Source organism: Pantherophis guttatus, chromosome 1, assembly GCF_059756535.1.
Source record: "Pantherophis guttatus breed Tessera chromosome 1, ASM5975653v1, whole genome shotgun sequence".
Lineage (NCBI taxonomy): Eukaryota > Metazoa > Chordata > Lepidosauria > Squamata > Colubridae > Pantherophis > Pantherophis guttatus.
Genome location: NC_142063.1, coordinates 67,793,894 through 67,819,380, shown reverse-complemented (window position 1 = coordinate 67,819,380; position 25,487 = coordinate 67,793,894). Strand labels below are relative to the sequence as shown.

Below are 25,487 nucleotides of genomic sequence, written 5' to 3'. Positions count from 1 at the left end.
AAGTATCTGAGAAGTCTCAATTTCAGTTTCTTAAGCACCCACATTTCAATCAATCGCCTTGCCCCAGGTGCATTTCAACAGACAATTGGTATAATTAAAGGAAAAATTAGTGAATGGGCATAGTTGAGTTATGAGATCAACATAAGGTAACAGAAGCCCTTCTACAGATATCAACCTGAAATGGTACCTTCACTGACCATTTCGCTTGGTCTCTGCAAAGATTTTTCCATATCCTGTAAAACCCCAAACACTTCATGATTTTTGGTAAGAGCCACAATGGGAGGCATACTGGAATGTACATGATGTGAACCTCAATCCACTTAGGCAGCCTCAGGAATGTCCATGGACTGCCTAAAGCAATAGGCTTTTTCTGAGGACAATACATAATTTTTAAAGTGACTTAAATTTTTTTGATGCTGCTAATAATCAGAAATATAAGGTTCTATTTTTTTTTTTGTAACAGAGAAACAGAGTACAAATTCAATGCACTATTTTATTCGTATCTTTTATTATCTTTTTAAATATTCATATTATATTTTTCCACTAATCATAGTCCTCAGGAGCACAATAACCTTCTTATTTAACCGTATCACTCTCCATGGCTTATTCACAAAACAAACCAGCTTCAGTGTCTCATTTAACTTCATTGCAACTGCTTGTTCTCGCCAAGTATATGTTTGCCCTTCCTCAGTATTCCAGAGTTGATTTTTGTGGCCCAGCTGATGCACAGTGGAAAACATTTCTGGCCGATGCCTTTTTCAAACCTTTCCCATCCTGCTCTTTGGGCTCATTTTTGCTGGTGGGGAGGACCATAGCCAGATGTTCTGTGCTCCTTCCAATCATACTCATCATGGCTTTCCCTAAAACCAAAACAGGAAATGTAGCCAATGTTGAGCATAAGTTGGTTCTGTCAATCAGGAGAGTCGGGTACTATAAATAAAGTGACCAAGTTTTGACATACAAGACAGACGTATGAAAGTATTTTCTTTTGGGAAAACCATTTTAGTGCTGCAGGAGGCTGCTACCCAAAAGGGGATTCCTCATGGGATCCAAGGCCCAGGGTCTGTAGCTTTAACACTATATAATCTGCCAATTATGCTGATTCACTGATGGTGTCTTCAGCTCAAGAGGTTTGCTTCAGTCTTTCTGTGTCCTAAAGAAATAGCAAGGGAACTTGTGCCTTACCCAATGACACTTTGCCTGTTACCTGAAGCAGCGCTGGCAATAGAGGTCATCATCACAGCTGTGGCAGCGCACAGTGGCATCTTCATTGCAGATACAGCACCAGGGTAATTCTTCCTCATCGCTGTTTGGTGTTTTGGCAGGGCAGATTAGATGTTTAGCAACAACTGGAGCTTGTGCCTAATGGAGGAGATACACAAATGCAACCACATTATGGAAAATCCATAGTTAACGAGTTCCTCCTGGTTTTAAAGGACAGGTGTGGAAATAGGCATCACTGTCTTCTTCCATACATTTCCTCTAAATCTATTCATCAATGGAACCCAAAATGTATCTCTGAAGTAGCTATTTGTGTAACATCAGTGGACATTTTACAAGATGTTGTCATTTCACATTTATTCCATTTAAAAATAAATGCATTATGTATGTATCTAAGGGACAAGAGATCAAATGGTAGGAAGGAGAAAGATGAACTGGGCACTTAGAGGGTATAAGCTGAGAACCCAAAGTCAGAGGAAAGAAGACAGAACACCAGAGTTCAGGAACTCTGCTTTCTAATGCTATGTTTACCTACTCAGAAGTAGGTTGAATACGGTGTTAAGATTCTGGCCTAAAGTATTTTGAATGTACAATTGCTAAGCAAATACCCAGGTTGGATAACTTAAGACAGGAAAAGCAGTGAGCATTCTGAGTCAGAATGCCCTGATTCAAGGCTTGCATCTCTTCTACATAGCCTCTATCCAATGCAATTGAAGGATTACTAAAATACCTATAATAATTCTTTGGATAACTGAAATATACCTGTTTTTAAAGCCTGACAATTCAAGAATGTATTCTCATTCACTTTCCCGTGCTTACATGAACATGAACATGAACATCAAAGGAGCCTGGATAGCTCAACAGACAGAGCTCTGTAATTTAACATCAGCTATCTGCAATTACTGCAGGTTCGAATCTCGCTAGGCTCAAGGTTGACTCAGCCTTCCATCCTTTCTAAGGTAGGTAAATTGAGGACCCAGTTTGTGGGGGCAATAAGCTGACTTTGTATAAAAATATACAAAAGGATGAAGGCTATTGCTTAATGCATTGTAAGCCACCCTGAGTCTCCGGAGAAGGCCGGCATATAAATCAAATGAAAAAAAAAAAAAAACCCTACTATCCAAACCTGGCAAGCTGCTGCCAATTCTGTATAGAAACTGGCCAGCCCTGTGCAAAATGATGGGTAAGTATTAAGCTTGGGGCAAGTTGACCCTGGGGCAAGTATTTGTCTTTCAGCTTCTGGATAAAGTCCAGAGGTGTTTGCCCTTTGGCCTGGCATCTGGGAACAGTTGATAATCCTAAGGGAACACAGTTTGAGTGATCTGTTGGCCTTTAGTTGCAGTCCTGAAGATGCAAGCTTCACAATGCCGTGCATGCGTGTATCCAGGGGTGTTGCTCACCTTCGTTTTCTCAGTGGAATTTGACTGCACAGTTGCAGACTGATTTGGGGAAATATTGAAGCCGCTTGCTTCATCCAGAGCTGCTTCTTCAGTAAGCTGGTAACAAAAAAAATAAAATATACAATAAACTTATTTATTAAATTTATTTGTCGTTCATCTCTCTTTCAAGGAATAAGTACCTTCAAAGGCTGCTTCCTTCTATTCTCTTAATTTTCAGTTTAGCAACCGTCTATCTAAATAAGCATTTCAAACCCTTACTCAGCTACAAAACTTACAAATCCACATTTTATCTTCTGAACCCACTCAGAAGGTTAAAAAGGTTAATACACGGGGAAAAACCAGGCTGGGTGTGAAGTAAAAGGTATCAGATTAATTCTGCAGAAGTAACGTCAGCTGCAAGAGACCTGTTTCAAAACTCTCTGGATGGCTTCCTCCTCTTCTTCATCACTATTAGGGAGTTTATAATCATCCAAGGTAACTGTTGAAGAAAGAAAAATAAAACTAAAGATATAGTAATGATTTCATAAAGGTAGCTTTTCATCATTTCAAGTTACCGCAAACACTCACAGATCATGCTGTACAACATCCTGCCTTCCATAAATTATACCATATAGTGGGATTCATTTGACCTTTAATCTTTCAAGTCCTTATAAAGCAGAAGAGAGAATAAGTGACAGCCCAACATCTATCCCAGTATTTCTCAACCTTGGAAGCTTGAAGATGGGTGGACTTCAACTCCCAGAATCCCCCAGCCAGCGCTGCTGGCTGGGGGATTCTGGGAGTTGAAGTCCACCCCCATCTTCAAGCTACCAAGGTTGAGAAACACTGGTCTATCTGTTCTGATTTGAAAGGTCCTGAAAGATCCTCAAGTAATCGCCATCCCATCCTGTGATACACATATTCTTGAGTCTCAGGGCAGCCAGTAGGCCATCCTCCTCATCTTTGTTCTCCTTGGTCCTTTTCTCAAAAACATTCTTTTCTCCTCAGTAATTGATCTGTTCTCATCCATCCTCAAATGTGTTGTGTTATGTTCTCTTTCTGGAAGGATTCAGAGCTGTACATCACTTCTGACACTACCTTCTCAAAGCCAGTGCGATTTCTAAGCACCAGAGGTTTGTGTTTTTTCAATTGCCAGTGCTAATCTAACCTATTAATGCTGGCAGCTCAATGTACATGTGCCACTCGCAGCAGTTTACCTGCAATATCACAATTAATTGTAGCTCTGTATTAAATCAAATCTGTATTAAAAATCAAAACATAAACTACAAATTAGATGGACATGACCTTGTAGATGACCCTCACTTTGGCAAGGACCTTGGAGTACTCATTTCTAAAGATCTAGGTGCCAGAGCCCACTGTAACATCATTGCCAAAAAGGCATTAAGAGTTGTTAACCTAATCTTACGTAGCTTTTTCTCTGGTAATGTTGTACTACTAACTAGAGCATACAAAACATTTGCTAGACCAATTCTTGAATACAGCTCATCTGTCTGGAACCCGCACTGCATATCGGACATAAATACAATCGAGAGAGTCCAGAGATATTTTACGAGAAGAGTCCTCCATTCCTCTAACCACAATAAAATACTTTATGCCACCAGACTCCAAATTTTGGGCTTAGACAACTTAGAACTACGCTGACTTCAGTCTGACCTAAGCATAGTACATAAAATTATCTGCCACAACGTCCTTCCTGGCAACAATTACTTCAGCTTCAACTACAACAATACATGAGCAAATAATAGATACAAACTTAAGGTAAACCGCTCCAAACTTGATTGCAGAAAATATGACTTCAGTAACAGAGTAGTCAATGCCTGGAATGCACTACCTGACTCTGTAGTTTCTTCCCTAACCCTAACCCCCAAAACTTTAACTTTAAACTGTCTATCATTGACCTCACCCCATTTCTAAGAGGTCTGTAAGGGGCGTGCATAAGTGCACCAGCGTGCCTACGTCCCTGTCCTAATATTTCTTTTTACTTGCTCTTTTCATATATTCAAATTATGTTTATACTTTTACCTGTTATCTTATATATGCTTGACAAATAAACTTATGATTATGATTAATAATAATAAAAAAATCTTCATACGCTGATTTCTACATATTAGGTTTCTACTAAAAGAAAAGGGCCAGCTTCAGTTTTCTTTAGTTCTTTGGCTTCGTGAGAGACATGAGTGTGCTAGTGTGTTGTTGATATGCCATGAGCAATACTAGGGGTTAATACTGAAGTGAAGCTATTTTTAAAAAAGTATACTTGAGTTTTAAAAATGAATAAACTTTAAAGTGGAGGAGGCCTCTACAAAACCTCCTGTGGAGCAGGGGTCTCCAACCTTGGCAACTTTAAGCCCGGAGGACTTCAACTCCCAGAATTCCCCAGCCAGCTTTTCTGGATTAACCCAATGTCAGAACCTCACATCTGGAAGTCCTATAGACGTATCCTTCAGACAACAACATCAGTGAACCAATCAGTTGTGCCACAATGATCACTGTGCCCCAGACTGATACTTCATCAGGATGACTGCAGAAATCATAGCCCAAATCTTGAAAAGCAAAAACAAAAGAACCCAATGGCCCATCAGCTGCTCAGCTGTGCCATATGCTGGTGCCAGGCTTGGAGAAACCCCATGAATGTACCCTGTTTGTATCTAGCCCACTGAAACAAAGAGAGCTTTGGTTTCACAGCTTTGCTTGTGAAACAAACGAAGTATTTCCGTTAACATCTCTTCCCAGCTATCAATCCCTATTAGTTGTCTGCTTTTAAATGAACCAAAATCCTAGCACCAGGAAATAGAAGTTCTTTTGAGAACCTTTTCCTATTAGTTAACCAAGATTTGTTGTCAAATAAACTGAAGTCTTCCTGAGCTGACCTGAATACTTTTTGTAACATACTGTACCTGTCTCAGGATCTTTGCCTTTCAAAACTGCCAATCTCTTGGCCACTTCCAAAATCTTTTCCTCCCTGGTGTTCTCCTCCCTGAGTTCAGCAGCAGCCTGTGCCAATAATTTAGTTTTCTCCTCCTCCAACTGCCTGAGAGACAGATCAGAAATGCCTGCAGTGCCATCTGTTTGGTTTAAATCATTCCAGTTCTGTGTCCTCACTTCTGAAACAGCAAAAACCTAGTGAATTCACAGCTGCACCACAGTCACTTAGCCGTTACAGTAATTTGCCAAAAATAAAAAACATCAACAGTCTAAACACTCTTAATTATGCCACAGTGTAATCATACTGGAATCAGTTTATTCATTCAGTTTTGAGTAGTGTTTTTTTTTAAATCTTCAGTCAGCCTTTGATCTAATGGGTTTCATCCTGTCTGCACTCAGCACTCAAAAAGGCTGTGTCAAACAAGGCAGGAAACAAGACTCCCTAGGGCCGTGAGGGTGAACCTATGGTATGCGTGCCACAGGTGGTATGCGGAGCCCTCTCTGTGGGCACATGAGCCGTTGCCCAGCTCAGCTTTATCCCGCATGCGCGCATGCACCTCCCGCCAGCCAGCTGATTTTTGGGTGTCTGCCACGCATGCGCGGGGCGGGCGCATGCAGGAGATGTGCGCACATGCCTGGGGGGCGTGGTTTGTGCATGCATACCTAGGGGGCGTAGCATGGGGGTGTGGTGTGCCCCCCCCCAATGGCCCATTTTGGGCCTAGCAGGCCTCCCTGCAGCCTCCTGGGACCAAAAAACAGGCCACACTTTTGGCACGCAACAACAAGATTAGCTAGCACTGCCCTATAGCCTACAGAAAGATTTTGCCTTGATTGGGGATAACAATATTAATATGATAGCTCTTTTCAAATATCTGACAGGGTGTCACACGCAGAAGAAAGTAATAATCAACTCTCTACCTTCCCTGAATGCAAGTACCAAATAATAACCATGTTAGGAAAATGCAAATTTCAGATGAACTTTAGGAAAAGTTTTTGACAGTGAAGTGCTCTTTGATAATGGAGCACAAGATGGTAGATTATTTTTTTGCTGGATGTCTTATAGCAGAGACTGAACAGACAGTTATTCTTCCATTAATAAATAGTGACATTAGCTCAACAAAAGCTGAAGACAAATAGAAACTATAGAATTTTAGTGGCAATTCTTCATCAAAATTGAACTGGATGCTCAGGAGGAGGGTTTGGAAGCAATGCAAGAACTCTGGAAGGGCCACCTTTGCAACCTTTTGATCAAGAACAGTAATTGGGGGAGGGTCACTTTGTTGCATGAGATTTCAGGACCTACTTGCTTCCATTTCTACGTCAAAAATAAGAATCCATATTAAAGCTAAAGAGAAACCTTGAGGTTTAATTGTGAATCCTCCACTCTCATCAATGGTGACTTCTTCAGCCATCTGGTTCAGCAGGTCATCTGCCTGCTCCACTTGGGTCTTGCTGTTGGAGACCTGGTATACCTGACCCAAACAAGAAAGGTACAGGTAATTACATTTAATTAAGCTAAATTAAATACAGTTAAAATAACGACTGCCCATAGATCAATGATTTTCTTTTCTGTCCCATTTAAACATTGCAATCTGGGAGCAAATCAAAACAGCCAGGTAATTTTCAACCATTTTGTCTGGCTAGAAAAACTCTGGGAAAGGTCTGTTTTTAAGCAATGTAGCTTACAGGTCTGGGGGCTGCAGATGGAAGTGTTCTGCCTTGCAAGGCTGCCAAACGGTCCTCCATCTCTTGGGTTGTCGGAATGGATCTTCCAGAGTCTACTTTCAGTGCCGCCAGCCTAGATTCTATCTCCGCCTGGGATGGAATAGACTCTGTGCAATTTAAAAGCAGATTTATTTGTTAATAGTGACCAAAAGAAGCATAAAACTATTTCCATACATATAAATCAATGGCAAAATGGCACATTTTAGAAACTGGCAGTGTTGATTCAGGGTTATGGAACTGTCAATATTGGCCTCACCATGCACCCATCAAAAATCATCTCTGTTAAATAGCAAGTTGCTCAGAAAAGGACACCTAATCTTTTTCCTGTGAACAAAAAAATTACTGCATTGTTCTCTCCACTCCCTCTACACTGATGATGTTACTCAGTCCAGTAATAAAACATCTGCAGAACGAAATGTCAACTAAGAGAATAGCAACGACCCAACATTAAGCACTTGTAAACTAAAATTTAAGGGGGGGGGAGAGAGAGAATATATGTATCTAATTTCACATGCTCAATGTTAATCTATTACGGAAACAAAAATCGAGGCATTGACGCTCACGTTGCCTTCTTTTCGAAACTGTTTCAAGAGTGTAAGTCAGACAGCTTCTCTGTTTGCATGTATAATCTGAACATTAAGAATTATGTTCTTGAATTCTGATTTATGTTCTATCTGCAGCAGAACCCAGCATGAAAATATGAGCAACTCACTAGGCCTTGCTGCCTTCTTGAGCCTCTCCAGTCTCTCTATTAGAATCTTATCCTCTTTTGAGAACCCTCGATATCTGGAGTCTGTCTGACTCTGAGATTTCACCAAGCCCTTCTGAGGGCTCTGCGTCTGGTTCTGCTTAGCTTCAAGAGCTGCAATCCGCCTGCAAAAACAAATCCTGTGTGAATTAATGGGTTATCAGAAATGCTCCTCTAAGACTTGATTCACATACACATAGTTTAATCACTGGGGCATCAAGTGACCAATTACATGTGAGCCTTGCAAGACACAGAGAGATGTTTGCCAAGTTCATCCACATGTTTCACTGAAATAAAACAGCACTGACTCATCCAGCACCTACAAGCACAAGTGAATGGATCAGTCCTTACAGATAGCAATAGCAATTGCACTTATAATTATATACCGCTCCATAATGCTTTACAGCACGCTTTGAGCGTTTACAATGTCAGCCTATTGCCCTCAACAATCTGGGTCCTCATTTTACTGACCTCGGAAGGATGGAAGGCTGAGTCAACCTTGAGCCGGTCAGGATCAAACTCCTGATTGTGGGCAGAGTTAACCTGCAATACTGCATTCTAACCACTGCACCACCATATCATCACGGAAGTTCAGAGGAAGATTATATCAGGCAATCACTTTTGATACCCTCATTATCCTGGAAGTATAGATTGGCCATAGTTAAAAATTTTACTCTTATGCTGAAATCTCTTAGTTGTTAAACTCTGCTCTGCTGCCAGTTGGTTTAATTTTGTTTAGGGCTGAAACAGTTGTTTGTTTATAAAAGTACTGTTTCCTGTATTGCTATTGTTATTTTAGACGGAGAGTGGGAGGGAGTAAATATACATGAGAACTGCATTTACAAAGGCAGACTGGCAAAATACAGGTGCTCAAGTGACTTCAGTTAAGCATTCCTAACCAGTTTCTTTCTAGGTGATATCACAAATAGTGATTTTAATGCACAATTTTTCAGCATCACAATATTAAACTGTCATAGTCATACATATCCTAGATATAGACCCCTCAGGGTAAGCATATTATTCTTAGTTTTTCATATTATTGCCAATTTTTGTATCTCTGGTGCTTGCTTCTTGATCACGGGTTCTTGGAATTTTTTTTAAACTAAGATCTATAGTGAGAAAATTGTTGAAAAGTCCTGCTCTAGTTATTCTGAGGAAGAAATGACATTTTTTTGGATTGTTAATATAAGGAATTCAAATCCTGCAACAAGTAAAGATATTTTAAAAATGGCTATTAAATGGCTAAGGCCACTGGTGATTCATCATAACACATACATACACTTTGCTTTACAAATATATAAAGATCATGAAGCAAAACTAATTTTGTGATTATTGGAACTCACTTCTTATAGTTCTCTGGTGGAGACCATCTAGCTGAATTTGACTGAGATGGTGCGCTGAAAAGAAAAATAAGAATGACATAAAATAGAGGCTAAAACTGCTACACTCTAAAATGTATAAGCCGATTTGGGACTAATTACCAATGTTTTATTTGGCTGAATCTATCCCTCTAACACTTGGAAGTCAGAATATGTGCAAAATAAATATATTTATAGCGCATTAGTATTGTATATAGCACAACCCTGTCTACATTCTTATGTGAAACATAGTCAGGCACTTTAGGTGTCATGAAAGTTGATAGATCTTATACAAACCCCCCAAAAGGAGAGAGAAACTCTGAGCCAATAAGCTTAATGCCAGAATTCATCACCCAGAAAAAAATCTTTTAGCATTGTAGAATAAGGAATATGGTGGTACATTTCCAAAACGATTGTGTGGATTTCAGCTAATACACAGAATGCTAAAGTGGCAACTCGCTTGAGTTGATTGAACTCTGTAATTTTGTCAATCCATCATTTGGATCAGAATTCAGTTCTGTTCTTACCTTGTTAATTCTCCATGGCACTGCTTGCAAACCTTCTGCTGAGTGTCCCCACAACGAGGAACAGTGGCACTGAATCCAAGGCAGCTTGAGCAAAATCCTCGACCACAACCCTTGCAACCATACTGAGAGGGGAGAAAAAAATCAATGGAGGAAAGCACACTAATCAGACTGCTGCAGGACGACTGGAAGGTTCCTTCTTATATAAGATGCGTAAGGGAGATACTTCCATATTGTGGTGGTTACTGGGGGTGGGTCTAGCTTGGTTACCTGAGGAGAGTTTGATCCTGTTTGGCCTGAGAAAGTGATCAGGCCAAACAGTCGTATCCAATACTACTGGACCGATATGACCTTATGGACCGATACGACCTTATGTTACATTCACATCACTCCTGGCTGGCTAAGGAAGAAAATATGGGTCTTTGTGCCCGAGTCAGGGGCCCTGGGCATGGGTTAGAGCTCATTTCCTGGTTGTGTGGGTGATTGGTTAGATTATGCCCGACTGCTATATGTTTTACTTTTATTTTTTATATTGTGTATTTTACATTTTATTTTGATTTATTGTAAACTGCCTAGACCATGTAAAAGTGAGATGGACAGCTATAATAAATAAACAAATAAGCAAGCAAGCCATCTTGAAACTGAGTTCTCTTATTGTAGAAAGCCAATATGAAAACAAAGGGTTTTTTTCCTCCAGGCTCCTTCAAAGCACACGTCTGACATGCAAGAGCATGGAATATAACACTTGTATACTATAACATTTATTTTATTCTGTTCATGTCCTACTATTTTTTTTTTAAAACAAGTAATGGCAAGAAATATTGAAACAGTTAATCAAAACAGCAATGCAAACAATAAAGAGTAAGGAAAACAAAAGAGTTTAGCTGCCACAGCATATACTATAGTGATCATTAGCTAATCAAAATTCCCCAAGACTTAGACATTTTTTGGAAGAAGTCTTTTCATATTTTCCTTAGGAAGAAGTTGGTGTCATATGCTATTATTTAAATTATTTCCCCCCACCATTTATGAGTTCCTCCCACCCAGTTTTAAGATGGATAAAACATCATCAGTGATACACTGGCAGATAAAACATTGATATTTACCGGATAACTTCTTAATATGCTTTCAAACACTTCTCAAAATCTAAGTCATTTTCAACCATGTAACGTACGATGACATGGAATCATGCATCAGCATCACACATTTTTCTCTGTGTATATTTTAGCATTAATGTATGTGTTTATCATTGTATTTCACATAACCTATTTAATTCATTTTATGTGAATTATCCACTCACTGTGCATCAAAATAGACAGATCACTCTTCAAAATGAAACCAGAACCATCTACTGGGACCTTTTAAGGAAAGATCCCTTATTGGTTATTTTATTATAGAAAAACAAAACAATCAAATAACTGAAACTGAAAGGCAGAGACTTGCTTAGCAACCATCCTTTATTTATTAATTCAAATTTGTTATAGCTGCCCAACTCCAACAGACTCTGGGCAGTATAGAGGACCAAAAAATCCATAAAAACAAATAAAGTGTAAAATATTAAAGTAACTAGAAATATTAATATATCTAAAACTGATTATGGGAACCAAAAGAAGCATGAATCTGAAACATGAAATCTGAATGAATTCTACCAGAAGAGAATTTCACATTTTACTGTATGAGATCGCATTTCTCTCAACACAGATTTATCAAGTTCAGTTTCTGCAAGTGCTGACACTGAGTAGTGAAGAAAAACTTGCCTGTTTCTTGAAGACAGTAAACTTTGATGCACAGCCATAACACCTCTTATCCATGATGCCAGCTGAGTTGGTTCTTAGAGTTTTCACAAAAAATATTAGTGGGGACAATGTGATTCTATTTTATCTGCAAGCAGCTATCCCATGGTTCGCTTTTCAGAGATAGAACAAAGAATAAGAGTGAAGTATAACATGCTGATAATGATTCAATGAAAACATAATCTACTAAAGAGGTGACAGCGGTACTTGGTTTTGCTTTCATAATAAAAAAAAAACATACTATACATTTGGTTACCTAATAACAATTAAAATCATGGAGAAAGAAACAAAAATTCAAAGATTAGGCTTTCCCAACCCAGTATCTTTCAAATGTGTTAATCCTAAATTCCCTAATTCTTAACTGGAACAATTCCTGTAATTCATTTTATCTTTACAATGTTCAGAAGCAGACCCATAGCAGATCAAGGTACAACAGTCTCTTCCAAAAAGTAGATTCTATTCACAACAGAACAAAACAGCACAAAATTGTATTGAAAGGGGGGAAATCATTTATAATCGTTACATTAACTATTTTGAAAAGATACATTTTTACTTTTGGACATTTTTTTTCTCTCTCTCCCTTCCTTTCTTCATTGACCACCATGGTGAATTAGGGAAATAAATCAGCACCCCCCACCCCTGTCACCCTTTAAAGATGCAGACCAAATCCCCACTGTGTGCAGCTAGGTATGGAAAACTACAATCACACTGGGAATTACCCGAGTTGCAATACAACACATCAGGAAGGCATTGGATCGGGGAAGGTTACCCCAAGATGCTTACAAAAAAGAAAAGAAAAGATTAAGGAAACTTTATGAAAGGAAGGCTAATCTAGCTTGATAATCTGATACTCTAGTCTAGTCTAATCCAGCAGGCCTTCTCTGCCTTTTTCAAAGTCTGCCTACTGCTCCTTTTGCCGCAAGCGACGACCAGGTATATACTTACAGTCCTTCTACGACCCGGGGGTGGGAGGGGTCTAAGCGGGTGACATGCAATACAATACGGTACTGTTCTGTAACTACATTTCCTAGAGACTCTTCCCCGCCCACAATCCCTGACGCAGCGCTTGCTGGGGTTTCGACGATTTGTCCAATCACGGCTCCGGAAACTTCTCACGGCATCACGATGACGAAGACCGGCCTGGCATGCTGGGAATTGTAGTTCGCTCGGCTTCCATCTTCCGTCCGGAGAAGAGACGTTCCTAATGAGAAAGATCCACGTTTCCCAGAAGCCAAATCGCTGTCGGGGGTTGGGGGGTGGGGGAAGGGAGAAAAACAGCTCGAGCGAGAATCATCCCGGTGGGGAACCAACTGACAGAAGAAGCGAGTCTTGAGGGAAATGGCGGTCGATAAAGAACTGCTGGAGTTGGACCTCTACGTGCTTCTGGGAGTGGTGGAGAAAGCGACGGATAAAGAGGTCAGGGAGGCCCGAGCTGTGGGGGAAGGGAAACCATACTTCAACCCCTTTTGATAGACGTTGGAGGCGGTCCGAGTTTCGTTTTCCAAGCCATGCATAAAACCAGGCGTCTTATAGAGGTCCCGCCGATAAGTGAGCTCCGAGGCCGTGGCCGAGGCCTCCGCATGCATTTGATTCCAAGTCCCATCGTTCCCAATTGTGACTGGCCAGGGCCAAATGGGGGTCGCGGTCCAACGCACGTGGAAACGGTCCACGGGGTGAAAAGCGGCCCTGAGTGAGCTTTACTACAGGAGTAAATGGGGCTATTCTGCAAACTTGTTTAAAACGTGCCAGGATTCGTATCTACCTCAAGGCCTGTCCATTGTCCAGTGTAGGGATGCTTCGTTGGTTATTAGTTTCGCCGTTTGCTGGTGGTTTGCCCGTCTTCGCTAAATGTCTACGGAGATTCTCAGTCATCCAGGTCATGGTTGTCCCAAAGGTGCTTTTTTTCAAGAGGCAACTGGACTTTCTGGTTTTTATTTTTCTTCGAAGACGTTTCACTTCTCAACCAAGAAGCTTCTTCAGCTCTGACTGCATGATGGGGAATATAAATCCTTCCATTCCTCATCATCCAGTCAGAGCTGAAGAAGCTTCTTGGATGAGAAGTGAAACGTCTTCGAAGAAAAATAAAAAGCAGAAAGTCCAGTTGCCTCTTGAAAAAAGCACCTTTGGGTTTTCCAGTCTTCCTGTGCCAATATTGGCTGCTTGAGGAACGAGACCCAGGACAAGCTTTGTGGAGAAGGTGTTAGCATGGGGACAGGGCTAAATCCAATATTTACTTTGTCAAAATTGCCTCGTGTTCCTATGATGCCCTGCACTTGAGATCAGTATTCCTGCGAAGATATGGTTGATCCAGATTTCAGTGGAAAACATGTATTTAGCAAATTTATATACCCTTCCCCATCTCATTGAACATGGCTCTGGACTGCACACAACCCTCACTGACAATTAGAACAATAGAACGGTGATTAAAACAATTGAACACATTTTTTAAAAAAATATATAAACTAAGATAGCGGAATAATAACAATCACTAAATAAAGTACAGTCGTCTCACAGGCTCCCTGTGGGATCCCTAAAGGTGTAGGAGAAAATTCCATTTTAAGAAGAGTTGTATGGGATCAGATCAAAAGTCTCTGTGGTGCAACATTCTATTTCCACAATAACACGATGCCTGTAAAAAGACTTTAGGAGTCATAATCTTGTGTCCTCTAGAAATTGTGTCCTGCAATATGTTTCTTGATGTATTATAAATGTACTTATACAACTGGCAAATTAATGTAAATTGGACTATATAACAATCATTACCATTAGAAGTTGTACAGTGTTGGTGATTTCATGAATTGAAGTAGATCTGCAAAAATAAATATATGCTTGCTTGAGTTTAAATTTGCTTTAGGATGGGGAAATCAATTTTCATTGAGTCATTCATTAGGAAAAGATGCCTGTTTTTCTTATCTCCTTTTTCACTGACTATATACCATGAATATATCATTAAAAATAAGCTTTACTGAACATTGAAATATTAAGGTCTAAGAATTATTTTATTAATTTCATCCTTTAAGCATCAAAACAAGTGCAGGGGAGATAGATGAATGGATAAACTTTTAAATCCTTTTTGCCATGTCAGTTTTTAAAATCTGATTTCTCCTGCTTCTAGCAGCCCTGAAGATTTTATATTTAGGGGGAAAAGCCATGTAAGATACCAATTTGTTTTATCTTTCATAAAAAATGATTCTATTATTTTATCTCATCAGTTCATTGAGTCCTCATCAGATATGTCTCAGAGCTCAGCTGCCTCTTTTTTTGGATTTCATTAAATTGGAATACTTCTGTCTGCAATCACATTTTGTTCCACTACTCAGTTCTGTCACCCCCACGTGGAGGTTTTTGTGTACTTGCAAGAGCTTCTGTTCTAATAATCTGGACATGGGGAATGCTGTCTTCACTATTCCTACTGTAGCTGGAAATTGCCAGTGTTCTCATAGGCTTCTCCCTCTATCATGTTGCAAATTACTAAGGTGAAGGAGATAATGCAAAAGATTTTGGTTTGTAATTGACTTTCTCCTCAACATTTCTCCAGTGTTCTTTATCTCTGAACATGTATGAGAAGAACAATAGTGTGGTTGATGGAGTTTGAAAGAGAGGATGTATATGACTGTACAAAAGAGATTCACATTCACTCTAATATTAAATGCTTGCTTTGAATTATTATAACATATCATGATCATACAAATAGTCTTTTTTACTGACCATTGAGTTGACCATTTACAGTTACAATAGTGCTGCAGAAGTAATTTCATGACCCATTTACGACCTACGATACTTATGTAATCCACTAGATTACATAAATTATCATAAACATTTGGATACTATATAGATAGCTGGGTATTAATATGCCATTTCTGAATAATTTAATTTCCTTTCCTATTAGCTGTAATATTAGAGAATATTACAGTTAATAAAATAAATAGAAATGGAATTTTAATTTATATCTGTATTTTAAAAAATAATAGTTTTTTAATGTCAGAGAAGCATAATGCTGGAATTGAGATGAAAAATATAATCAGATCCATCAGCCTAAACTGAGACACAATTTTGGACAGACATATGAAATCTAAATTCTTCTGTATATTCCTTTTATAATTCTTATAAACTGCAGTTATGGCCTTTGCTTGTGGATTAAGAAATTTGAGAGTATCTCTCTTATAAAAATTAATAAAATAAACGTGATTTTGAACTGTTCTTGAGTTGCCCACAGATTTTAACTACAAATTTTAATTTATTTCCAACAATTAGATTTGTAGAGCTGATCCATTATTTGCCAAATATATATTGCAAAACACTTCCTAAATTTCTTTTCAGGCAAATACAATAATTCTAAAAAGATATGTTGAAAGCAAGATAAATTGAAAATTATTCATACAAGTATACCCAACCTTCATTATTCACAAAAGCTGTTCCAGACAAAAATATGAAATGAAACTTAATTGTTGCATTTAGTAGTTTTGGATCAAATGGCATTGCTTTTTTGAGTTATTTGTCAGTATCAGATATAGTAGCAGATAAGAAAATTGCCTTGTCAAATATTTTATGTATTTTCCTGAACAATTACAGTCCGGATGGTTACAGCTCAGTTATGCCCCTTGGAAAGAAACATTTATATAAGATAAAAAAGTCACATCTTCACAAATATTCAGTGATATTTATCAGATATTTAGTTGATTCCATGTGCCAAGGACATATTTACTGTAGTACAGATTAGTAGTATAATTTTGCCTTACATCCCTCTCAGGTTTACTGTTTGAAACATTAAGAAAAAGTATTACGTAACCTTTATGGGGATTGACATGTCTCTGATTTGTCCACCTTGATTCATGCCATTGTCTCTCTTTAGGAGTAAGAATAAATATTAAATGTTTCAGTTTATCCTAAATATTGTAATGGATCTAAATACTAATACATTTCAAAAGTAGATTTTCCATTGCAATGAAATCAGATATTTGTAAAATGTTGGTACTTAGTTTAATTATGCAGAGATGCTTGGGCAATAACAATATGTGTTTGCCAATTTTTGAGATTATTTATATCACTTTTCAGTGAGTTGATATTGTTATTTATCATTACTTTGAAAGTTGATACAGTCAGCTGCTCACACTGTTCATTTTATCTTCTTTCTGCTACAGATTAAGAAAGCCTACAGACAGAAGGCCCTGACCTGTCATCCAGATAAACATCCAGATAATCCCAAAGCAGGTATGGAGACATGTGATAAAAATCTATCTGGTTCTCCTTATAACTCTTTTCCATGTGGTCCATCAGGAGAGAATAGTGACATGTTAACAGTTCTTCTGAAATCAGTAACAGTTAGGCAAGATGGCAGTTTCTGTGAGACAGGTTGCAGGATAGTCACTGGATATAATCTGGTTCTCCCATAGCATTACAGGTCTGGTACTGATCTCTTTCTTACTCAACCCCAACATTTAGGTGTTTGCGTTCTCCACATGTGGACAGTAGACAACCCAGGGTTGTAGACACTTTTGCTACAAGTTTACTCTGACAGGAGAGAAGCTTCCACTGATGGTTAAGAGAAGAGCAGAGCCAGTCTCACTGTTGCTGCCGTGAAACGTGAGCAGCGGCAATTATCTTTGTAAACTGCCCAGATTTAGAGTTAATTGTGCAGCCATATAAATTTTCATAAATAAATAAATAAATAAAATTAATCTCCATTGCTGAACAATTGATTGTCAGTAGTTTAGTTGGTGCAGCTCCATAGCTTGCTCTATTCTTGAGAGAGATCCAGTGTTGTCCTTAGAGTAGGTCCTCCTAATAGATGAGGCCTACCTTACAAATGATCTTTACCACAGATGCTGCAATTTCCTGTATTTCATTAGGGGAGGGATTAGTCTTCCTTCCACTCTCTGCCTTCTACCTGCAAAGTATCCTTTTGGTCCTTTTAAATGTGTTTCTTTTTGGGGAATTGAATTATTACCTATATATGTGAAAAAATCTGAAATATTTAAGGATGTAGAACTTCGAAATCTTTGTCTTTAATTAGGTATAAACTTAATAACCAACAATACCAAATTGAGTTTTAAAAGGTAGGGTAAGTTTAAATTCTAAAATAAGTTTAATTTCTCATGTTATATGATGCTTGGTCCTATTGTGTTAAAAATTTTTTCCCAAGTAAAGTGAATAAATGATACGTACCTAAAATGATGCATATATGCTTACCTTTTTTTAAATGTTCTGTTCTGTAGCTGAACTCTTCCATCAATTGTCTCAGGCATTAACAGTGCTAACAGATGCAGCAGCAAGGGTAAGGAATTTGATTCTGTGTTATAAAAGCAAAAAAATAATAATTGTTACTTGCAGATTAGTGCTTGGACAAGCAAATACCCTTATATACACGTTTTTCAACTGCTAAAAATCTACCTATCGCTATTATACAGGAATATCCATTTTCCTACACACTTTTCAGGAAAGAATATTAGTTAGAGAAAGGCTCAGAAAAATATAAAACAGGTAGATAAGGCAACATTTTCTTTACATTTCCTCCCTCCACCAAGCTTCCCAATATTTGTTTAATGTTTTCATATGTGTAACACTCGACATTCAGTTCTGTGTCAACTTCCATAGATGTCTAAAACTAAATTTATTAATGAATCAAATGCATATTTAAATACCGTATAAAAATAACATTGTTATTTTACTTCTCTGTACTGAGAATACTTTTACACTTCCTTCACTAATATATTCTGGATCACTTCCTTTTTCTTCTTTTTTGGTCTTTGGTAATGAAAGATACCGAAATATATAGAACTATCAGCAATTCAAATTGATCAATTTAATATTTTAAATAGGTCATTGTAATTCTTAACTCCTTTCAGTGTGTTTTATCCTGTTACTTCTTTTGTAGGCAGCCTATGATAGAGTAAGGAAAGCCAAGAAACAAGCAGCAGAAAGGACCCAGAAACTTGATGAAAGAAGGAAGAAAGTCAAACTTGGTACGTTATAAGACTTTACTGAGAAAATAAGTTCCAAGATTATATTATCTTTACAATAATATCAGATATACACTTCATTTACAAACTGCATATTTATATACCATTAAGACTATAGGTACAGCAAGGTACACTTAACAATCAAAACAGTTTTATCTTGTTCCTTTTTTTTAAAAAAAGGTAAGTTTATGGTCTTACTTTTTAATAGATGTTTAAAATATTTTTCTTGAACTTTTTGACATAATTAAAAGATAAAGATATCCATATAAAGAGAAAATAGAAAAGATAGAAGTGCTAGACACAGATAAAGAAAGAGAAAATAAAGTTTAAGTTATGAGTTCCAATCTTTATCATAGATACAAAACAATTTTTTATCATTTCTCCCCATATGGGTCCCATGTTCAACACTTTTTAATACAGAAATCACTACTACCATTTTTGTTCATTTTCAGCAAAAAGGTTTCCAATCTTTTATATAAGTACATATTGTTTTGTCCCTAAACAAACAGGTTCATTTTTGCGATTTCTGCAGATTCTGTCTTCTTCACAGCCTATTCCTCTGCTGTTTATACTTCTATATTTTCTCATCTTTGTGCTATAATAACTTTGCTGCAGTTACAATATAGAACACAGATTGTCCATGAATCTTTTCTAATTGTGTATTAAGAAATAATTGTAAAGTTTTTACTAGGTTTTATCTGAATATTAAATTTTAAAATTTGTATCATATGCATGTGTTTCTAGTACCTTTTCACTTTTTCACAGGTCACCCATGCATGATAAAATGTTCTTTCATGTTTTTCACATTTCCAATCATAATTAGAATTACCTTTATTTATCCTACACAATTTGTCTGGTGACATATAACAACAGAATATCATTTCAAATTATAGGACACTGAATTTCAAACCCTTTTGACTACATTCTTTTTCATTGATCCATTTTAACTCAAGTTCTTTACCCATTTTATCATACACTCTTTAATTTGTACTTCTTCCATTTCAAATCTTAACAAAAGTTTATGCATTTTAGCAATTACATGTTCATCATTTGTATATAATTCATTTTTAAATTGTTTATAGTTTATATCTGGTACTTTCTTATCTATATTGAATTTTTCTCTTAATTATATATATAAAAATCATTGAAACTAAATCCCTCTGCAATTAATTGTTTCTACTTTGCTGTAGATCTTGAAGCTCGGGAAAAAGAAGCTTACTCCCAGGTTAGCAAGGCAGAAGAGATTGAGATAACTAGGACATTAGAGCAAGAGGTAAGGTTATTGTGGTAAACAGTTATTTTATATGAAATACATTGGTTGATATATTCATGTTCAGGAGCAACAATGGAATTATTGAATTATTGAATTCTACAAAATAAATAAATGATGCTGGGATCCTAGTTAAAATATATTTGCTTTTCAGGCTTCAATGCACAAGCAAACAAGCACAGAGAAATTATTATTTAATTCAATGGAAAGCACTTGCTTTGCATGGATAAAGTTTCAGATGTCAGTTTTTACATCTTCCAATATAACTTTTGTTTGCAGACCTAGGAATTCTCCAATAAATGTAGAGATTGTTAAGCAAGATGATTAAATAATCTGATGATATAGACAATTTTCTATGTTCATACTTCACATGTTTAAAAAACCTATTTAGTTTATTTAATTGTGATCAGTAAATAGAATGTGGAGCTAGAGAAATGATAGGTCAACTTCTTATGACATTTCCCCAAAAAATTGTAAGTAGATTTTTTTTATTAGAGACAGTTCTTAAAGCAATATTGCCAGGATTTTTCTTTTCTGCTACTCACCCCAGATCCAAAGGTTACGTGAAGAGGGATCTCGGCAACTGGAGGAACAACAAAAACTCATCCAAGAACAAATCCGGCTTGAGAAAGAGCGAATACGAAGTAAGACCAAGAAATCTTTTCCTTGCTTTTTAGACATTGGATGTTTTGCGTTAATTCTGACATGAAGCTTAAAAAAAAAGAGTTAAATTGGGAAATCCATCAAAGAACCTTTGTGTCCATTCGGAAGTAATTTTCCTTGAATTCACTAGAACGTTTTCCAAACTAAATGCATAGGATTGCATCTTACTCTGTAACATGACTTTAGACAGTTGTTTATTTCCCAAGAACTTTATACCTATCATAAAAGTGAGGAAATGAAAATTAGTTTAATGAATGTTAATCAACAGCTTTGTGATTAACTTTGTTGCAGTTTCTTCAGTGCCGACTGACATGAGAGATTTGCTTTTCAGTCTTTCTACCAATGGTTTTTTTTCTTTATTCTTACAGACAATGATGCTTTATCTCTGGGAGTTCAGAGTAAATTAAGACATCTATTGACTTGTATATCAGGATAGTGTAAATTTTGTCTGTAATGTAATAGTTTAGATTAGGAGATCAAACAATGTAAACTGAACTAGAACACTGGATTTTGTTTAGCCAAAATATATTCTTTTTAGATTCAAAACTATTGCAACCATAATTTTCATTTTATTTGATTTCTTTGAGGTAAACAAGATGGGTATGGAGGGAATGGCAAAGGAACACCCAAGCTCAAAGTAAGACATCCCCAAAAATTTGAGCTATGAAGAAAGATGAACAACTAATTTATCATTCCATCAGTAGAAGCCACATGGATCGCCTGCAGCCTCCCACACAGTTGGACTGCCCTTGGCATCCTCGCTCCTTATGGGAATTGTCACTTACTTCACCTTAATGTGTTCCTTGCACTTTAATCTAGAATCTAGGCTCTAGGATAAAGGTAATTAGAAGTTAAGTCTCTGTCACTTCGAATATTGACAGATTTCCAGATGCTACTTGGTGTATGTAATAAGTTTTCGTTATTCTAAAATGTGAATGCTTCCATATGCCTCAAAGTGAAAGTTCATTCAGTATCTGTTCAAATTCTAATTCATAGTATTTATAGTAACACTAGACAATCTGCAATCCATTGAGTCATTGTTTTCTCATTCTGTGGCTTTTGTCATTCTGGAGATGTCCAGCCCTCTCATCCTTGATTTCTTCATCTCCTTTGATCTTTGTTTTTTGTCTCTGTCCCTGAAGATGTCCATTTTTTGGCTTCTTTGTCTCTTCCTCTCTTTTCCTTCTGTGCCTTTTGTTATCATTCTGAAGACATGCATGCCTCTCCCCCTCTCCCTCCTTCTCTCATGTTATTTGTGATGACTGCTTGATCCTGGAGACATATTGCCCTGACCTCATCCATTCTTGTATGCTGCTCCTCCTTACAGTTTCTCAGTGACATTTGATGTCATCTGTTGGCCATGTTGTTCCCCCTCTCTTTCCACATGGCATAATGAAACTGACAATATTTAAAACAAAATATTTTATTTTTTAACCACAATGCTATATGGTACCATCATCACCTCAGAAGAGTTCCAACTTCCTGCCAGCTTGCAAAAAGCCGGCAGAGAGCTTTGGAAATGACAATCACCTGACTTTGGCTGATTGTGGTAGTGCAGCAGCACAGCTGACTACAGCAGTGTGGCAGTACTGAAGTGACCACACCTTTGCCAAATTTCATTCCCATAAGAGTAATGGACCCCAAATTTTGGATACATTCTTTAAATTAATCTGTTTGAGGTACATTGGTCCAAAAATGGTTGCTCTTATGATGCACCATATTTCCCAATTGAAGGTTGAAACAGACAAACAGAAGAGTTATTGGAATATATAGGTAGAAATGAAAGTAAATTGCAGGTGTTGATATACAGTAGGCCTTGGAACCTGCACTATGTGAAACTAATTTGTGGCTTTTCTCTTATCAGCTTCGATGGAAGTGCAAGAAAGAAGATGAAACTAATGGAGGTTACTCAAAAGAAATTCTACTGCAAATTCTACAAAAGGTCCTGTTCTAAAATGTCTCCTTACCATAATTGGCCTTGCTTAATATTATTCAGATTCATATGGAGCAATAAACTAGGCTTTTGGTACATTCTGCTTTGGCTTGAATGAGCTATACGCGGGTGCATTCAGTTTGAGCTATAATTTGAACTAAAAATTCTGGTTTATTTTCTTCTACAGCTGAAGTCCATGATCTGGTCTTGTGCTTTGAATTCTAGCTTGTTTGGTATCTTGATTAGGGCAGCATTGAACAATCTGGGGATTGTTTAAATATGTACAGTAGTAGGAGTAAACAAAAGCAGACAGACTAAATTCATTAGCATATGTGTATTCATTGTAGAAGGGTCACCAGAATGCCACTTTTTTATTCTGTATAATTATGGCCCTTCTGTAAGAATAAGCAAAGACTTTTTATATAAATTCTTTCATACACCGATGAGAGCATGCCATGATCGTTATAAATCTTTTCCAGACAAGTTAACAAAGGAAGGCATTGCATAATACGTATTAATATCTAATGTCACTTTGGTTAATACAAATTCACTATAGGCCTGCTTCATAGAATCCTTCGCTTAATCTAGCAATTCCTCTTTAACCAAATATTCTAGCTATTGATGCAGAAGATTTTTTCTTGTTTTCTCTTAAAAGAATTAATAATAACATGATCTCACATATAGGCTTTATAACTGTCCCATACAATATGTAGAATGATGTGAATCAATATGTGAATCATGCTTAATTTTAAAAAAAAGTTTCATTATCTAATACAACTCAAAAAGCAATCCTCTTACAACAAAGAAAAACTAAAGTATCACCTTCCTTGAACTGGCTTAAGCTTTTAAATTGAAGGGTTAATCTGACCAGATATAAGCAGAGGATGAATAGAAAAACCTAAAAGTCCAATAATAACAGTCCAATAATAAAGAGGAAATGAAAAATAATTTAGTCAAAGACACATCGGTGTGTGTGAGTGAAATAAAACATATAAATTACACAATATGATATGGACTGTTAGTGAAGCAGAATTATCAAACATTAAGGTAAATATTTAATTTACATAATATCTTGCTTTGTTACTATTAATACTTAAGGAGTAACTGCTTGGACAACTTATGGTTCTTCCTGATGATATACAGCTGTCCCTCTGCCCTAGCTAGAATGATCAGTAGGAGTTGCTGTCCATTCAGTTTTAAAAGGCCACTTATTGCCTATCCGTCCACTAGAATAATTTGGCTGGTGCCTTTCTTCTTAGAGTCTGCATCATTTCTGGACTATAATATTGCCTTTGTGAATCAGTGACCCCTATAGTAAAATCTCTGAAAACTCATCCTATATCTTACATTACGTTTCTTTTTTTATTCTGATAGTATGGTGAAGTTCTTAATTTGCTGATCTCTAACAAGAAGGCTGGAAGTGCAGTTGTGGAATTTGCAACAGTGAAAGCTGCTGTAAGTTATTTTTGTTTGTATTTTAACTTGGAAATATGGAGGTGTACCACAATGGCTACACTAATGCAAGAGGTTCTGCAGACAATTATTAAAGAAGGTAGCATTATAAAACACAGATAGTTCTTGTTTAACAACCACTCATTTAGCAAACATCCAAAGTTACAATGCACTAAATGAGACTTACGACTAGTCCTCAAAGTTGCAGGTGTCGCAGTGACTCCATGGTCATGTGATTCAGTGGTGGGTTCCTCCCGGTTTGTCCTGGTTCGGCCGAGCCGGTAGCGGTGACAATATGACATCACCGAACTGGTTCTCTTTGTTCGGGAATTGGGCCCTCCCGCCCCCCGCACCCAGTGTTATTCTTACCTTTTATTTGGCCCTGCTCCCAATCTATTCGCTGCCTCCCGAGTCCCAGCTGATCGGCTAGAAGGAAAAAAACTGTTTAAACTCTTGCCGTGGGGCTTCAAAGGCCGTCCTACAGCTGATCAGTGTTAAAAGGCAGTGTGGTGGTAGACCAGTGTGCTCAAAAAACAAATGGGTAGACCGGTGCTTCCAAAAACAGATGAGTAGACTGGTGTCTCCAAAAACAGATAGATAGACCAGTACCTCCAAAAACAAATGAGTAGACCGGTGCCTCCAAAAACAAATGGGTAGACTGGAACGCTCCAAGAACAAATGGGTGGACCGGAACGCTCCAAGAATAAGTGGGTAGACCGGTACAGCTCTGTAAGCAGTTAAAAGCCTGGTAGACCAGTACCTCTGCTAAATCCTAAAGAATTGTCACATGACCATCAAACCACACCCATAAAATAAGCCACGCCCACAGAACCAATAGTAAAAAAATGTAGAACCCACCCCTGATATGATTGCGATTTGGATGCTTGGTGACTAGCCTCCAATTACGATGGCTGCACATCCCATAGTTTCCACCATTTGTGACTTTCCACGAGCAAGGTCAGTGAGAAAGCCAGCATGAGGTCGCAAATGGTGATTATGTGACATCACATCTATCAGAAGAATATAACTCCAAACTTTGAAGAAGGTTTTCAGAACTCAATTCACATGGAAGCTGGTTAAAAGAACAAATCTTATAGCCCTTTTCCCCTTGCTCCCCCATCTTTTGGTATGTTTATTCTGGTGCTAGGATAATTATCAAGAAGAGAATTAATGTTTACATTTCTATTCATTGGAGAGGAAGATATTATAACAGACAGGGCACTTGGGAATATACATTGAAAGGAATGCTCTAGCACTGTTATTTGCCTAGTGTGCTAGTGGCTACAAGCAGTGAGTTGCTTAAGAGGCAATCAAAAGCATTTTGTAAAACTGATTAGGGGGTCCCCTCCATGTCAGACAGCAGTGCAAGCTATCTGGAGGGAGGATTCTAATCAACTAATTAAGGTCACAGAGCTGAGTTTATTAATTCGTCTGTAGAGCAGTTTAGCTATGCGCTACACAGAGAAAAGAAGCTCTGGGGAAGATAGCTTGTTAGGCAATCTCTCTTATGCCAGAG

At 37.6% G+C, this 25,487-nt stretch overlaps 2 protein-coding genes across 6 annotated transcripts in view; one reads left to right on the top strand and one right to left on the bottom strand.

The window, feature by feature from the left end:
• Positions 1–491: 491 nt before the first annotated feature.
• ZFYVE19 (zinc finger FYVE-type containing 19) lies at positions 492–12,776 on the bottom strand. Of its 3 annotated transcripts, none has more exons than XM_034417835.3 (12): positions 12,640–12,776; positions 11,659–11,807; positions 9,905–10,026; positions 9,363–9,416; positions 7,984–8,144; positions 7,233–7,378; positions 6,904–7,018; positions 5,519–5,725; positions 3,026–3,099; positions 2,622–2,717; positions 1,208–1,362; positions 492–860 (listed from the first exon to the last, which is right to left on the bottom strand). In XM_034417835.3, exons 2-12 carry the CDS (start codon positions 11,710–11,712, stop codon positions 788–790), a joined length of 1,257 nt encoding a protein of 418 aa, XP_034273726.2. In that variant the 5' UTR covers positions 11,713–11,807; positions 12,640–12,776; the 3' UTR covers positions 492–787. The 3 variants fall into 3 exon arrangements, with proteins under 3 accessions (XP_034273726.2, XP_034273729.2, XP_034273728.2); XM_034417838.3 differs by having other exon boundaries at positions 5,519–5,722; positions 12,640–12,769; XM_034417837.3 differs by having other exon boundaries at positions 12,414–12,648.
• Positions 12,777–12,809: 33 nt separating this feature from the next.
• DNAJC17 (DnaJ heat shock protein family (Hsp40) member C17) overlaps positions 12,810–25,487 on the top strand; it is a 28,487-nt gene continuing 15,809 nt past the window's right edge. For all 3 annotated transcript variants that reach the window (XM_034417839.3, XM_060687473.2, XM_034417841.3), the window contains exons 1-9: positions 12,810–13,110; positions 16,836–16,905; positions 17,910–17,968; positions 18,569–18,656; positions 19,844–19,926; positions 20,474–20,567; positions 21,174–21,223; positions 22,451–22,528; positions 23,894–23,974. In XM_034417839.3, coding sequence (XP_034273730.1) covers positions 13,033–13,110; positions 16,836–16,905; positions 17,910–17,968; positions 18,569–18,656; positions 19,844–19,926; positions 20,474–20,567; positions 21,174–21,223; positions 22,451–22,528; positions 23,894–23,974 — 681 coding nt within the window. In that variant the 5' untranslated portion in view covers positions 12,810–13,032. The remainder of the gene's footprint in view (positions 13,111–16,835; positions 16,906–17,909; positions 17,969–18,568; positions 18,657–19,843; positions 19,927–20,473; positions 20,568–21,173; positions 21,224–22,450; positions 22,529–23,893; positions 23,975–25,487) is intronic.

Bases quoted from the DNA above. Each gene is read 5' to 3' on its own strand.
- ZFYVE19 (XM_034417835.3), bottom strand. From the start codon at position 11,712: ATGGATAAGAGGTGTTATGGCTGTGCATCAAAGTTTACTGTCTTCAAG. The intron at 10,027-11,658 runs GCAAGTTTTTCT...CTCCCCTCTCAG, and splicing joins TTACTGTCTTCAAGAAACAG to TATGGTTGCAAGGGTTGTGG. The intron at 2,718-3,025 runs GTCTCTTGCAGC...TTTTGTTACCAG, and splicing joins TCCAGAGAGTTTTGAAACAG to CTTACTGAAGAAGCAGCTCT.